Source organism: Cataglyphis hispanica, chromosome 1, assembly GCF_021464435.1.
Source record: "Cataglyphis hispanica isolate Lineage 1 chromosome 1, ULB_Chis1_1.0, whole genome shotgun sequence".
In the NCBI taxonomy this organism is placed as follows: Eukaryota; Metazoa; Arthropoda; class Insecta; order Hymenoptera; family Formicidae; genus Cataglyphis; species Cataglyphis hispanica.
The window spans coordinates 20,204,125-20,219,441 of record NC_065954.1 but is presented as its reverse complement, the minus strand read 5'-3'; the positions used below and the strand labels follow the sequence as shown (position 1 = coordinate 20,219,441).

Below are 15,317 nucleotides of genomic sequence, written 5' to 3'. Positions count from 1 at the left end.
AGTTTGAGTTGCCGTGGAAGAGGACGAGCAACGTCTGACATACTCAAAAATTTCTACGTAACTTTTCAAATAACATCAACACAGTATTTGATGTTTTTACGGTAAAGTGTTTAAAGAAAGATTACATATTAAGTTTATCTCACAATTACATATAGCGTTTCACGCATGCTTTGTGCCCAAATTCTAAGAAAACATTTGATTTCATGCGTGACTTTCTTTTAATGTTTATTCGCGATAAAACAGGCGAGTCGATATTTTATTTAGAACATTTAATTTTCAGGATCAACACACCGACTAGCATATAATATATGGTCTATAATTTGAAACGATATCTGCCAAATTTTTCAATACAAACAATATTAAATAATCTGATATAAAATAATTTTTATTAGAAATATTAAATAATAAATATATATATATATATATATATATATATATATATATATAGAGAGAGAGAGAGAGAGAGAGAGAGAGACAAAGAAAATTATCTTAGGGATAACACCTTCTTTTCTTAAACTCAGTAAAAAAAAAAGTAGAAACGTGCCATCATAATTTCTAAACACACTGTCTCAACAGAAAAAACTCTTCGCAAGTTACATAATTTTATATCTTTGTAAAGGGAGAAAATCTATCAGAATAATGATAATAATAACACGCAAGACTCAATTTCAGAAGGAAGAAGGAAAAAGCAGCACGAAACGGATACTGGCGACGAGTACTTTGGACCATGTTAGTACTGCACTTTAATATAGGTAAGTCCAAGTTAAGCGCCTTACCGATGACGATACGATTAGTACGGTTGGCTGGACTAATTGCCTTCGCGCTGATGGAACTAAATCGAAGAGAATCCGGCAATATGAATAATATTGATCGTTTTTCCTTAATCGAAGAAAATGGCTCGCATTAATTTGCGCCCGTACAATTCTCTCGTTTACGTAATATCCTGTTCCTTCTCACATGCATTACCGATAAATATCACATGTGCTTGGCGCACGTTCTCGCGTGCCAATACAAATGCAAGTCGAGAGAGACTGCTCGAAGCTTTTCTTCGCGAAGCGCACGCAAAGCCGATAATCGAATTTCGTGTTTATTTTTAACGAATCTTGTGCATTTTTCAGAGAAACAAGTTGGATTAAATATTCGTGAGAAAAGTGAGAAAACGATACTTTTCTGCATTTATCTTTAATATACATATAGCTTTTTATATTTTTGGATTTTATTGGACGTTTACTTATTATCGCATTTTGTACATAAAAAGAGTATTGTCAAATATTATGGACTACGAATATCCGCAATATTTTCGCGATTAGAAAATTAAATCGTTGTCCGAGCGCTTTTGGATTTGGATCGCTCCCGACTCGCGAAAAGGAAAAAAATAACGAAACTCGAGCTCGTAGAGAGGAAAGACATAAAAAGAAACTTACAAAGTGCCTTACCATAACGTAGTGCCTTTGCATCTCGGTCTTCTCGCTGGCCAACTTTTCGCACTCAAGCTTCAGTCTGTAAAATAAAGAGCAAAAAACAATTGGATAGAATCGGTTTAGATAAATGCATGTTACAGCAAAATTTATGATATTGTTAAAAAGATAATATATATACTGATCATAAATGAAACGAATAAAAAAATCTCGCAGAATGGAAAGAAAAAGTACATGAGAAAATAAAAAGGAAATGCATCGATTCATACGAATTGATCGATAATCGCGGCATCGTATAAATAATTCGCTGCGATTGGAAAAACGAGGAAAAATGTGAACGCGGAAAATCGTCGTCTCGAATAATCGCAAGAAGACTCGTAGAAATACAATGGAGCAAATAGAAAAAAGCGGAGAAAAAGGAATAAAAGAAGATAAAAACGCGAGGAACGAGAAAATGGCAAGGGTAAAGAGAACATAAGCAAGAAAAGAGACAAAGATACTCACGAATGGTACTGCTGCTGGATGAAATTGAATTCCTCTTTGATCCTCTCGCAAGTGTCCGCCACCGTGAATTTCAGCCCGCCAGCAGCCCCGCCGCTACCGCCGCCACCCTACAAGAAAAAGGGGGGAAAACGAAAGGATTCGATTAGCTATGTATACACACACACACACACGACAATGGGCGACACACGCGACAGAGAACGCACGCTCGCGCACACGTGGGCGTTAAAATCGTACGCGAAACGCACACGCGAATAAGCCGCATCCGCCAACAAGCAGCAGCCTGGCCGACATTGTGTTTAATCTTTCCAACTCAAGAGCAAAAGAGCCAATCGTCCACGTGCATATATCTCCCGCTATTAAGGAGAAATTGCACGAATCAGCTCAACGGTCAAAAGTTAATAAATCTACTTCAAGATTCATCAATTTGACATTGTGCACATACAAAATACTTTTATCCTTTTAAAATATAATATTAATTAATTTATGAGTTAAAGTAAAGATTTGCCCTGTAGAAGAACAATTTGTTTTTAAAAGGACTTTGTATATGTGCATAATGTCAAATTTATGGTTCTTGAAATGTATTAAATTTATTATCTTTTGATATATCTGATCCGTTCAATTCCTTCCTTAATATAAATAGAGGGTGATTTCGCGTTTGTATTACATATACAGATTACCTGTATTATAAAATACGAGAAAAATATTCATTCGTCGTACATTTATATGCGCACAACACAAGTATATTATAATAGTACGTATGCTAATAGCTCAAGATCGTTTCCTCTCATTTTCTTATTTTTTAAATTCTCTTTAATTTTATTTCCCAAAATACTCTTTTCCACAAAGAGAATTTTCAATTCAATAGCCACGACATTCACGGCTAATGGTTGAAAATATTTGTGGTGGATTGTTGGGCAAAAAGCGTGCGAGAGCGTTTCTCGTTTCGCCGAATACTTTGGAAAGACATTTAAGCTACGAGGTGCTTGAAGTCGAAAATGACGAGGAACCAGCAACGTCGAATGGCCTTCGGGCACGTAAGGCGCACGCAAACGCGCGAGACCGATCTCAGAAATGCGAGCAGGGGGCAGCCAGGTATAAAAGACGAACGTCTCGAGCGCGGGGGCGAGAGAGGACGATGAAGAGAGGGCAGAGGTAAAGGCGCGGGCCTGAAGAGCCAAGGATGGAGGGCTGTGAAGGCGTCCTTAATGAGACCCATTCCACCAGATACCACGAGATTTGTTCGAGTCCACCACTACGGACTCTCCTCTCAGCGAGGAAACCTCGAGTATACCTATGTATATATACACGCACACACACACAACAAACATACACACACCAATGGCAGTCGGCGTGCCGACTGAAATTACGGTGGAAAGGATCGGCGCTTTCCGATGACAGTAATGATTACGTTGCGGTGAAAGGGCGTCAATCGAATTTCGAAAGGACGCGCGTCTCTTAAAAGCGAACCGCTGAATACTGTCATTACATCGATTCGTGCTTGTGTGGATTTTCGAACACAGAAATTAGCCGCGGTAAAAGTAAACTCTACAGGAAAAAGGGATTGCAATCTCGATGGCAACGTTAATGATCTCGCTTGGAATATCCATGTTTCGTTCTCGTCATGTGCCGCCGCAACCGTCGCCGCCGCAAACAATTTTTATCTCGTTTCGATGAATCGATCGATGACCGACCAAGTCACGTCGCGCTCGAAAATTCCGATTTTTTTTCCGACGGATCGCGACCCCGCGCTGAATGATTTGGCCACTTGTTGAATGCGAAACGGGGAGTAGCTGTTGGTAGTAAAATGGTTTGGGAGAGCGCGGGGGAGAGAGCACGGTGGCGGCGGTGGACCTCACTTGTTGCAATCATCAAACGGAAAAGTCATCGAACAGGTTGTTGCGCCGTATCGCGGCCAGCGACAAATTCGTTTTCATCGAAACCCTCCCCCTTCCCCGTCACTCACCCATTATAGCAACGAGCACGGCGATCCATCGGTCAAAATTAACGTACTATACTTCTGCGATTTGACCAAACACCAACATTCATTCCCGCGCAAATATTCCCATCGCGATATTTCGATCGCCAAATTGCCTGCAATTCCAAAAATTTTTCGATAAAAACAGCAGTTTATTAAACTCGTCTTGAATAAGTTTTTTTTTTTTTTTCCGAAATAGACACGGTAAAATTCAAAAATGAAATAAATGAAAAAAGAAACACAAAGGATCACATATGTTCACGTAAATTATTTTGTTTATTGTAATTATCATGTAAATATATTTAATTTATCGCTGATATTTATTATTCTCTTTTTCTCTTTTATCATTATATACTATTTTTATTATTATTTCTACTATTTATTATTCAATTCTTATTTATAATTTATTCGAGTTTATCCATTATCTGAATTTTTTAATATATGCGACTTGAACAATAAAAGAAAATACATCGCATAAAGAGATTTGGAAATAATAAAGAGGATCAATTACCATCGTGCAATAGTTCACATCTGACGTAAATGTCGATTTATAAGTATTTGAAAATAGCACTCTTCAAAATAAGAGATAACACTCTGGATCATTATTCCTCGATAATATTTATTTATGCGATATGTGAATGAAATTACCACTAATTATTTCGATAATATAAGAATGCAAATACTTTTATCGAAATAACGTAAAACGTTACTAATCTTCCCTTATGCTTAAATTGTTCAATTTAGTATTATAATCTATAATTGAAATAATTATTTTTTCCCTGCACGTATCGCTTATGAATTAAAATTATAAAAAATTCCAATACTAATACTAATAAAATGCCATAGATATAATAAAAAAGAAAAACATTCCTACTATCCCTAACATATCGATATCCTCGATAACATTAGTAGTTTAAGCACTTGTACCTTTGCCAGGGTCACCACGTGTCTTTTATGTTAGAACGCGCGTGTTATTAAGAAGCGAAGAGACAAAAGTCCTCCTCCATATTGCCGACAGCGTAGCCACGACCGCAAAACTGCGCCACGACGGTGTTGCGCGTGTCTTTTGTGCTCGTCTCTTGTCCGAAAGGGGTTCCTCCCCTCCCCCCCTTTTCTTCTTTCACGGCGAGTATATCCGCGCGGATAGTATCGAAAAACCGGCTGGTTCACTTTGTTGCCAGGAGATAATGGCCGTGCGAATCGTAAATAAGGTAATAGGTCTTTGGAGGGCGCCCTCTTCCCCTCCCCTCCGCCCCTCCCCCGCTCTCCTGTGCGTCGATGCGGGACCCAAAGATCGGATGACGTAAGCGGGAACCTCTTAAGGCGTTCTGCGCGCTTCGACGAGAAGTGAACGCGCATCGGATATAAATCCACCTCCCTCTCCCGTCCTCCCGTACTCCCATCGGTAGTTGTATAATAAATATTACATCGAAAACAAGAGCGCGCGATTCATAAATGAATCTTCTTTTATATGATGTTGTATCGTTTCGTTTATCTTAATCGTTTTGTAATCGTAATATGTACTTCCCCCCCGATTCGATCAAGATTTCTTTTACTTTTTGACAATAATTTTTTTATATGAACATCGCGTTTCGCATTCCTTTCTTTATCGAATTATTAGAAAACTACTTTTTATTACATATAAAGCTTTTCTATGTATCATTTATTCATTTTTTTCTTATACTTATGCCGTTTTAATATCTTATTCTACAATTACGTTTTTGCAAATTATTCCTACAAGTTTGGGTAACTTTCATTAATTTCTATACAGATATTTCTATTAAAGAAACACATTCGAATTTCCGGAATATAGGATTCTTTTTGCATAGGTCAAACCTTATGCCGTTGATACAAGAGTAATCGAGCGGCACAGCGTGATAGACTTCGAAGTCAGACGCCGAGCTGCCGCAGCTGCAGTTGAATAAACATCGCTCGCGCGTTCATCGAACAAGGAGCGGATGAAGGAAACACGCCCCGCGCGCGAGGGACGATGATGCGTATGTACACAGTCGCACGCGCGACCACGCATTCAGTGCAAATAATAAAAGAGCGAGCATCATCATCATCGAGAACGTGCGAGTGCGTGCGGATCGGCCGATTATGCGCATCAACGACCATTAAAAGTAGCGAGGAAGGAGAAGAAGTAATAACGAGAGGAGAAGGATGAGCGAGAAGTAATCGTTCGATATGATGCAAAAAGTGGACGCGCTCTATCCACGAGCGAAGGTGAAAGAAGGAACCGAGAGAGCGATCGAAGCGATCGAGCGCGGGCTCGGGATGACGGCTTGTACACGTCCTAAGAACAACTTTTTTTCTGGCGAAAAAAAGAGGACCTTTACGAAATGACAGTGTAATTATTTCATGCATACTGCCGTGCTGCTGTTATCATAATGTAAATGTTAAGTTTCGATTGGTCGGCTTAAAAAAAAGGCCATACTAGAGAGAATGAAGTCGCCATGTATCAAACATAATTATCGAAGACACCGAGGAAAGGACGGCGAGCTATCTCGTACATTACAAGGTCAGCTTGAACGAAGGCTCGGACCAAGCCTAGACTAAGACAATCGAATTGAAGAAGCACAGCTGATTCCCTAATTCTAGTTTGATAAATTAAATCCGAAACGGACTTATTAACCCTAGAGTTATGGGATATAGGAGAATAGATAATCGCTATTCTATGAAGCGTGTAGCTAATCGCGCTTGTTTGAAGCGACTAGACGCATTCGATATTATTGCCGGTGTGTATCAGCGGCATGCATTTCATTAATCACCATTATTAATTAATAGAATCATGAGCCTCTTGCAAACGCGCGAATCCGCGCGCATCGTACAACTAACCGGATTGCGCGAGATTCGAAAAGGGAGAGGGAGGAGGGAAGGAGGGAGGGAGGGAGACAAAGACAGAGAGAGACAGAGAGAAACGCTAGGATATCTCGATAGTATCTGAGCATATCAATGTTTTGTCACAATAACTGACATTGATATTAGCCTTAGATATGTTAGCCTTAGTCAAATATCGATATTTAAGAAGCAATGTTAAACAAAAAATCAATGAATTTTTACGCATTTTAATTCAGAAACATTTTTAATATATTAGTTATACATAGTTATATTTGCATTGCCCCATAATTTATATATTTTATGTATATTTGTGTATATGATTATTTATATTTTGATATTGTAAAAATTTAATTCTTGATTTTATACATATATATATGTCGCAAATGCAATGTATCGCGCGCGCAATTATTTGTGAAATAATAATTATAGAGTTTGCATCAATATTTGCGACGTAGGCGCGTAAGAGTTGAATTTTTCAATTTAAGTTAATTTCCCAATTCAAATTTAATTCTATTTAAATTTAAACATATTTTCCACATATTTGGAGAAATTTTTTCAGTGAGCAAAGACTGTTACATTCGGATAACGATAAATCGATGAAGGCGAAATTAACGCATAGTCGTCTGGTAAATTTTCATAAAATCCGTTTAGAATAGGCGCGTTAGAGATTTTGGAGCACGTTAAGGGCGTACGCGTGCTCGATCAACGTCGATGCGTAGCGAGAGCGCTAACAAATGTCCTTTGCCATCAGTAGGGGAGAAGAGAAAACGGAACGAGTACACCGAGGGGTGAACTAACAGAAAGGACGTACGCGGGATAGGGCGCAGGAGAGCAAGAGCACGTGGTGAAATTCTTGATGCGCGCAAAAGCGTGCGCTTTGAATGGATGCCGATCCTCCGTTACGATAATGAGTAGCTGCCGAAGAAGAAACAACGTGAGGGAGAAAGAATTCGTCCTAATAATATTTTTCCCCGGCATCGATGATTCGCGACAATCAAAAATACTCGCGCTAATTGGATTATTAGCGACACCGAAAGAAAAATATTGTCATTGAAAATGTGGCATCCTAAATTTAATTAGAAAAAAAGAAATCGCGTGTCTCTCTACAAGACGGCTTTCGTCTATATATTTAATACATTTATATTTTTTGTCCGGATTGTCGAATAAAATCTTTAATAGACATTAAACATATAAAATAAATTGTATGAAAAATATAGTTTCGATTAAATTTTTGTTGGAAGAAAAATGTGACTTCGCTTCTCATTCCGTGACGCGACAATGGGGACCAGTACATGTCAGGCATTACGAGTTTCCCTCCCGCTGATATATATAAATAAGATTATATTATAGGTTTTATAAACATTCTTTCTTGACACAGTCAAAGAAGGAAAGGATTAAAAGACAATCTCTACTCGCACTTCAGACACTTGGTGGAACGTGATCTCCACGTGAGGGATGTGTCATTTTCGATCTCATTGTGTATATGTGTGCGTATTTCGCACGTACTTCAAATACACGTGCTATTGTACGACACAATGGACACGTCGCCCCTAGGGTTTTTGCTTCTTCCTCCTTAATCTGCGCAACCGCTAAAACAAGACTTGTCCTCCGCGAAAGAGCATTTGTCAACGCTCGAATAAAGAGAGGAGAGAAAAAGAGAGGACGGAAGGATATATAACGGGAATAGAAATTGGTGCCAAAAGTCGCGGCTTTCTCAGAAAATCCTCGACAATCTCGGCCTTCCATCGTCTTCTCGATGGAAGGAAATGTCGTCGGTTAAATAATTCATGAGCTTTCGTGGCGAGATGAATTCCAACGAAATATTTGGTAACACAATACGGAATATTTATAAGCACGTAATTTACCCAAGATCGATTGGCGCGCGAGCCTTGTCCGGAAAACAGGAATTTTCGCTCGTTCATCGCGAGGTCGCAACCGATCTCGCGGAAAAGAATTTCTCAGGTGATGAAAAACCTTTCGGGCAATAAAATTGACGCGTTATTAGCAGACTTTCAGTACGAACATATAAAGAAGAAATAATAGTGGCAGAAGAGAAGAAAAGCCTGCTAGAGAGATTGGCGATCATCGGAGTGGCCATCTGACGGAGTGGTTAAGAATTTGCTTGTACCAGCCAGAGCCACGAGAGAGAGTGGCTTCGATCGTCCTTTTCCACGTGGACGATACCGCCTTCGGTAAATGCCTTCGTCACGCGAGGGGTGAAACCGTTTATAGTCTACAAGGAAGTCGGTCTTTTTCTCTCTCTCTCTTTTTCTCCGCCGCGCGCGCGCGCACATCCCCTTACGGCCCTAGCGTCCCTCCAAGGCGGCCCCATCTAGAGGGGGGAGGGGTAGCTTGGCTCGCTCGCCAGCCAGCGCTCTTGCGCATCGCGCAGCCTTCCTTTCCTCTGCCTGGTCCCGGTCTTATATGCTGCCGTCGTGAGAACGATAATCGTTTTATCCACATGAGAGCAACGGGACGTGTATCACCTGTTCGTTTTCTCAAACCTTCGCTCGGAAGGTGATCGCTCGCCCCCCGCCTGGCGAAAAACTTAACTTTAGAGTCGAGTAGATATTCGAGTTCTGTTTTCTATATATTAACTTTTTTTCCGGACAGTCATAACGATGAGAATTAAATAAAATAAATATATCGAAATGTCGGGAAAATGTACAAGTTGATTATCTATCATGTTAGATGAGAAAATAGAAGAGAAAAAGTACAATGTTTCGGTGTATAATTAAAAAGAGGGCAGTTGTAATTAAAGCAAAAAAGAAGAATGACACAGTTAGCAAAGAAGAAATTTCTGTTCTTAAAGTATAGTTGCGAATTAAGTTCGCAATGTGTACATAAACTCGCGAGACGCAACAACAGTACATGCATACAAATCTATAATAAAACCACAGTTGTTTCTATTTTTACTATAAAGCAATCGCAATCAAGATAAAATGAATCTCGAAAGATTTCAATTATCGATCGCGACGAGCGTTTTTCCACGGACAAGCTCGTTACGAGATCTTCTCTCGTGCTCAATCAATAAATCGATAATTCCGCTGGAATTTTTTTTAATTATTCCAAATTTAAAAAATCTGGTTCTCTCTTGTAATTATCATAAAATAGCAAAGCAAAATAAAATGCCACACTTTTCTTTTTCATTATTTACATTTCATTTTAGAGATGCGAGATAACCATGCATGATAAAGCTTCGATATTACAATGTATAAAGTCAAAGTTTGCGATTCGAGCGGTTAATTACCGATTGACCGTTCACCCTACAGCAACTACCTGATCGAATAAGCAGCTAACGAAATTTCCGGCTAATTGAAACCGCTATGAGGCAGCCGCTAGCATTCCGATACACACACGTTCGGCTGTTCTTTCGATCGATCGGTATGATTCGCGATATACGACGACGATTCAATGTGCGAGAGCGACGGCAGTGATAGTCATTCTGTACGTCTATATGTTTCTGGTCTCCGCACCCCGTACACACACACACACACACACACACACACACACACACACACACACACACACACACACTCTCTCTCTCTCTCTCTCTCGTCCTTTAACGAGGCTGGCCGAGGGTCGATCCCCGTTCGACATGTAAATGTAAATGTAAATGTTGAACAAGATCTCGCCAGGGTTTCTCAACCTCGAGCACAGGGTGCGTCAACGAACTAATGTGCTGGAGAGAGAAAGAAAGGAGAGAAGGAAGAGAAAGAGAGAGATACAGAGAGAGAGAGAGAGAGAGAGAGAGAGAGAGAGAGAGAGAGAGAGCAGTTTCTGAGAGCCACTCGCGTTGGGGACACTCGGTAACTCCTCTCCCCTTCCTCGGTGTGTGGCAAGAGTGTTGCGACCATCTCCGACACAGTTGGCAGTGGTGATCAATCTTACTCTTGGAGACCAAAGACACATTCCAACCGCGCGCACGGCCGTCCCCACCTCTTCTCTCTTCTCTCACATGCGAGGGAACAATAAAAGCCGAGCAATAAAAAGCCCCGGCAACGATAACGCGGCCACCTTGGACGCGCCGATCGCGTTACGATAACGCACCTTCGAGAGGTTGATTCACTATCGCGCGATTGCAATTCTTCGTCATGTTTTTTCATGTATCTTTCTAATAGTGGAAACTTTTAATTATTCTCATAAATAGATAAATACTATCGGTATTAATTTTAATAATAATATTCCGGTATTAAAATGTGTAATAATTTTATTAAACTTTTTTTTTTAATTACGCAAGCGATTTAAAATCGATAACCAAAGGCGATAGCGTTTATTATTTGGATATAAAGTTGACTCTCTTGCAATTGCATATATTTATGTAATGATACGAGCATTGTGTCTCGATATAAAGCTAACTGTCGATCGATTGAAATACTAAATATGAGATATCTTTGGTGTAACGGAAAATAGCTCGGCATTTTGCATGTTAAATACGAGAGCGCCTCTGGCAACGTTTAGTGGCGTAAGGTAATTTCCGGAAACGAGGTTGAGAACCGCTTGGGATTTCAGTGGGCGGCGTTGGTCCCCTCATCAAATGCTTGTCATACCGTTCTTACCCTCAAACTCCGGAGCCTAACGGATCCCAACAGTCGAGTAAAGCTCGTACCCCGCACCCCCGTATACACAACGAGAAAGAGGATTGTGTATGTGTATGTTTGTGAGTGTATGCATGTAGTGAAAAGCGGACTCGACTACCCCAATGGACCGACCGTGGACCGACGCTTAAAAAGCCATAGGCCAGAGCGGTACGCCCCTGCGGATGGATGGGAATTATGCCGCTAAAACTCACCAATTACGAGACCCGAACGGCTTGCTTCCTCTCTCTCGTCCACGACCTTCCTTTAATCTTAAACGCACCAAGTATCTTCTCCAAACACGCGGAGGGAAATGAGTAATTAGTTTCCAACGGGTTTTCAAATTTACAACTATAAAACCATTAATACGAACGCTATATTTAACTAATAACTATCATTTAAAATTTTTATGTTATTTTTGAAAAAAAAAAAAAAAAAAAAGATACGTTTTAAAAATATCTCGATAATAAATATATATAAAATTTTAAATATTAATAATTAAATTATCAATCTTAATTTAATAGAGGGAGAGTATGTATGTAAATGTTTTAAGTATAATTGGCATAATTTTTTTTATTTTAACAAAGAGAGAGAGAGAGAGAATATAAAATTTATAAATAAAAAATGCAATACAATTTCGAATGAAATTTGATTGATTTATGACTAAACTAATGATGACGAAATGAAATGACAAGATGGACCTCTTGTAAAAGCAGAAAATGTAAAGCAGAAAATCGACGCGTTCTTTTCAAATATGAGAGAGATCGTGCAATCACGAGGTCGTGCAATTCGAAACGCTCGAAGAAGCGGTTACTCTCTCCAGCCGGGCGTCAGCGATATAACGTGTATTTACGGCCGGGGGTCAAACAATGGTATAGAGAGGACGAGATGAACAGAATCCCTTTCGATGTATCATAGTCCATTATCCGCAGTGGTGAAAAGGACCATTCGTCTGATTGCGATTTCGCGAAATCCCGCACACACCCACGTGACGGATTAATCAGGGGAAACCACGCGTCGTTTCTTGCCTTCTCCGCTATTAATTAATTCCCACGATTAATCACTCTGGGTACTTTCCATCGGACGACGAATCGTCCTTATTGACGGCAACCCGTTATGAACAGAGAAAAAAAAAACAAAAGAAACAAAGAATGAAAGATCGACGCATTAATAATGCAATTTAATTTATTGAAATTTTTTAATTATTCTAATTGTGAATATCTTTTTATGTGAAAGAAATCGAGCGGAATATGGTGCACTTTCGAAAATACGATCTAATATACATATATAAGTGACTAATGCATCGTGAATAAATTTCATAGTCGTTCCAACAAAGTTGACGAACAACATAGCGATGTGCGCTTAATAGCCGCAAACAGAGTTAGTTGCGAGTTAGTATTTTACGGTAGTACTGGAAACACTTTAAAATCGGTTAATGTCTTTTCTACACTTTGCTTGCCGGTACGCACGAGGTCCGAAATATGAGATCCTGAAACTGTAAAGAAGGAAGAAGAATTTCGGTGTGTTTGGGTATCGTGCGACAAGGAAGAAGAGAGAGTGGCCATAAAAACTTTGGAGCATTTCCATTATTTCGAGAGAGGAAGTAAAAAGGCGTGGAGAAAGCGACCGTGGGGTTTTAGAGGATTTCAACGTTGGCACGAGCTTGTTACATAAATCGCGAAAGGTTGATACGAAAATGAGAATATATTTTTATAACGCTCTTCTATCTCGCTATCCTCTTAAATTCTACGAGAAGTAAGTTTAATATGAAGAAATAACATTAATATGTGCATATCCTTAATATAGCGTTTATACCTGTTTGTTTATTATTAAAGATAGAATGATATAAAGAGAAATCTAATTATGTAAGTTTAATTATGTAAATTATGTAAAGTGAGAAAGAATTAATCTCTTGGAATATTAAGAGAGATTATTTTCCATCATATTATGCTCGAGCAACAATAATATATTTTTAGTCAACTTTATTAAATTTTGTAAAACTCTCTTTTTCTCTCTGAAAGGAGTTTCCTTACATTTGCCTCTTTTTTTATTCCGCCCATGCAATTTGTTCCTGCGCATAGTTCCGTCTAGCCTGACTTTTCTCTCTTTCAAAGCACAACGAAGCCTCCGGCGAACATTTTCAATTTTCGCTCTTTGTACCAATTCGGACGAACCATTCGGCGAACAATTAGTCGCCGAACGATTTGATTAGCGATTGTCATCGACAAATTTTTTCCGTCCCTCGATACGCGGAAAAAGCCCGACCGACCCACCGACCGACGGACAGATCATTTTCATGTGGCAATCCCAATTTTTTATTCGACCAATTACAACGTAATTCTTCAATCGCCGCGCGAATGCAGAGTCCCTCCAAACAATATTCCGGAGGCCGTGTCGTATCCAAGTAATTTTTTTTTCAGTTAATTCTTTCTCTTCCCGATCATTCCTCCTTCGATATTTTTCTGTTACAAGCATTCACAAAACCAATCTTGCAACCAATAGATCGTTTACTCTGTTGACTATTAAAAAAATTCATCGTTCATATCTGTATATGTTTTATATAGTATTTATAAACAATTCTCAATAATGTGCAAGCAAGGTACAACGCGTTTTGCAGTTATTAAATGCTATCTATCTTTTTCTCTCCTAAACATATACAAATAAATGTGTGTGTGTGGTTATATATAAGACTAGAGTAACTAAAAATTTGCCAGTGTATATGATAATCATAAATTAGAAAATCAAATACATAATTTGAAAATAAACAATTTCTATCTTTCATTTGTATTGGGGAGACAATAAAACAATAAGCGGCAAGATTTTTGATATGAAATTCAGTGCGGACAATCTATCTATGAGAGGGCGAGGCGCATAGAATCCGCGGAATCTGGAGCACCAAACGACACAGCGAACCAACACGAAAGGGCGCGGGAAGGCAACGCGCGCGGAGCAGGTCGGCGAGGAAGAGGATAAGGCCGAGAGAGAGAGCGAGGGAAAGGGAAGAGAGAAGAAAGAGAGGACGAAACAAAGCGGCGTCCCTTTGTCCCGCTCTCGGTGCAGCTCGCATCGCCCCCGCGCTCTCGCGCTCAGCCAGGCGCATTTTGCAAAGAGCGCGCCGCGAGACTTTTCTCTCTCTCTCTCTCTCTCTCTCTCTTGTTGTCCGTGATATTGCTTCCTACATTTGCGCAAACTATATCGTCACGGCAGAGACATTGCTGGCTGCTACTGCTGCTGCTGCTGCTACTGCGAGCGCTCGTCTCTCGCACTTTTGTTCACTAACTTCTAATGCACGCTCGCGACATGAGAGATAACTATTAATCAAAGACGTAAGCAAAGAATGGAGATACATGGGAGCAGGCAGGGGCATTTGCCTAGTTATACCGTGTCGGGTTATTAATTGCGATCCTGTACCGCAAATTTTTTCTTTCTTGTTTTTTTAATTCTTGGTGAAAGCGATAGATGATTGAGAGAATAGTTTCGTATACGCTCGCGCGAATGACAGCTGACACGACGCGTGCCACACGCATCCTCTTTTATTTCAGAGCAGAAACGTCGCGACTCGATCGGATTATAAACGTCGCGGAGTTAGGGGAAAAGAGGGAGAATCCCTCGCGCGGAGACGATTATTTTTTTTCTACGAGATTAAAATTTATTCTTATCACATGAAACTTGTGAATGAATAATAAATAAAGGAAAAGTAAAATAACTAAAGTGTTCGTATAAAAAGAATCATTATTTGTTTTATTATTTATTATTGTAACATGTATACTGCCTACTACAAGTAATTCTCCTCTTTTTTTTTATCTATTGCAACGGGAAATTGCTGTCCTCCCGTCTTTTCCCCGATACTTTTTCCGACTTTTCTTCCCAATGTTTCCTGACTTTTTCGCTTTTTACAGTTTTCCAGATGCGCGTCCTAAAACAACAGACGACTCTTGCGAATAACTTATTTCACCTTTTATTATCCTTCTAGCAAAGGATCGGGTTACAGAATTACGAGCA

At 39.6% G+C, this 15,317-nt stretch overlaps 1 protein-coding gene across 3 annotated transcripts in view; it reads right to left on the bottom strand.

Annotated features, from left to right (window-relative positions):
• Positions 1–15,317, bottom strand: part of LOC126854015 (protein groucho) — a 58,202-nt gene that overhangs the window by 34,596 nt on the left and 8,289 nt on the right. For 2 of the 3 annotated variants that reach the window (XM_050600379.1, XM_050600526.1), the window contains exons 3-4: positions 1,923–2,029; positions 1,425–1,500 (exon numbers count right to left, since the gene is read on the bottom strand). In XM_050600379.1, the coding sequence (XP_050456336.1) occupies positions 1,425–1,500; positions 1,923–2,029 (183 nt within the window). The remainder of the gene's footprint in view (positions 1–1,424; positions 1,501–1,922; positions 2,030–15,317) is intronic. The other variant, XM_050600470.1, reaches the window with a different exon arrangement.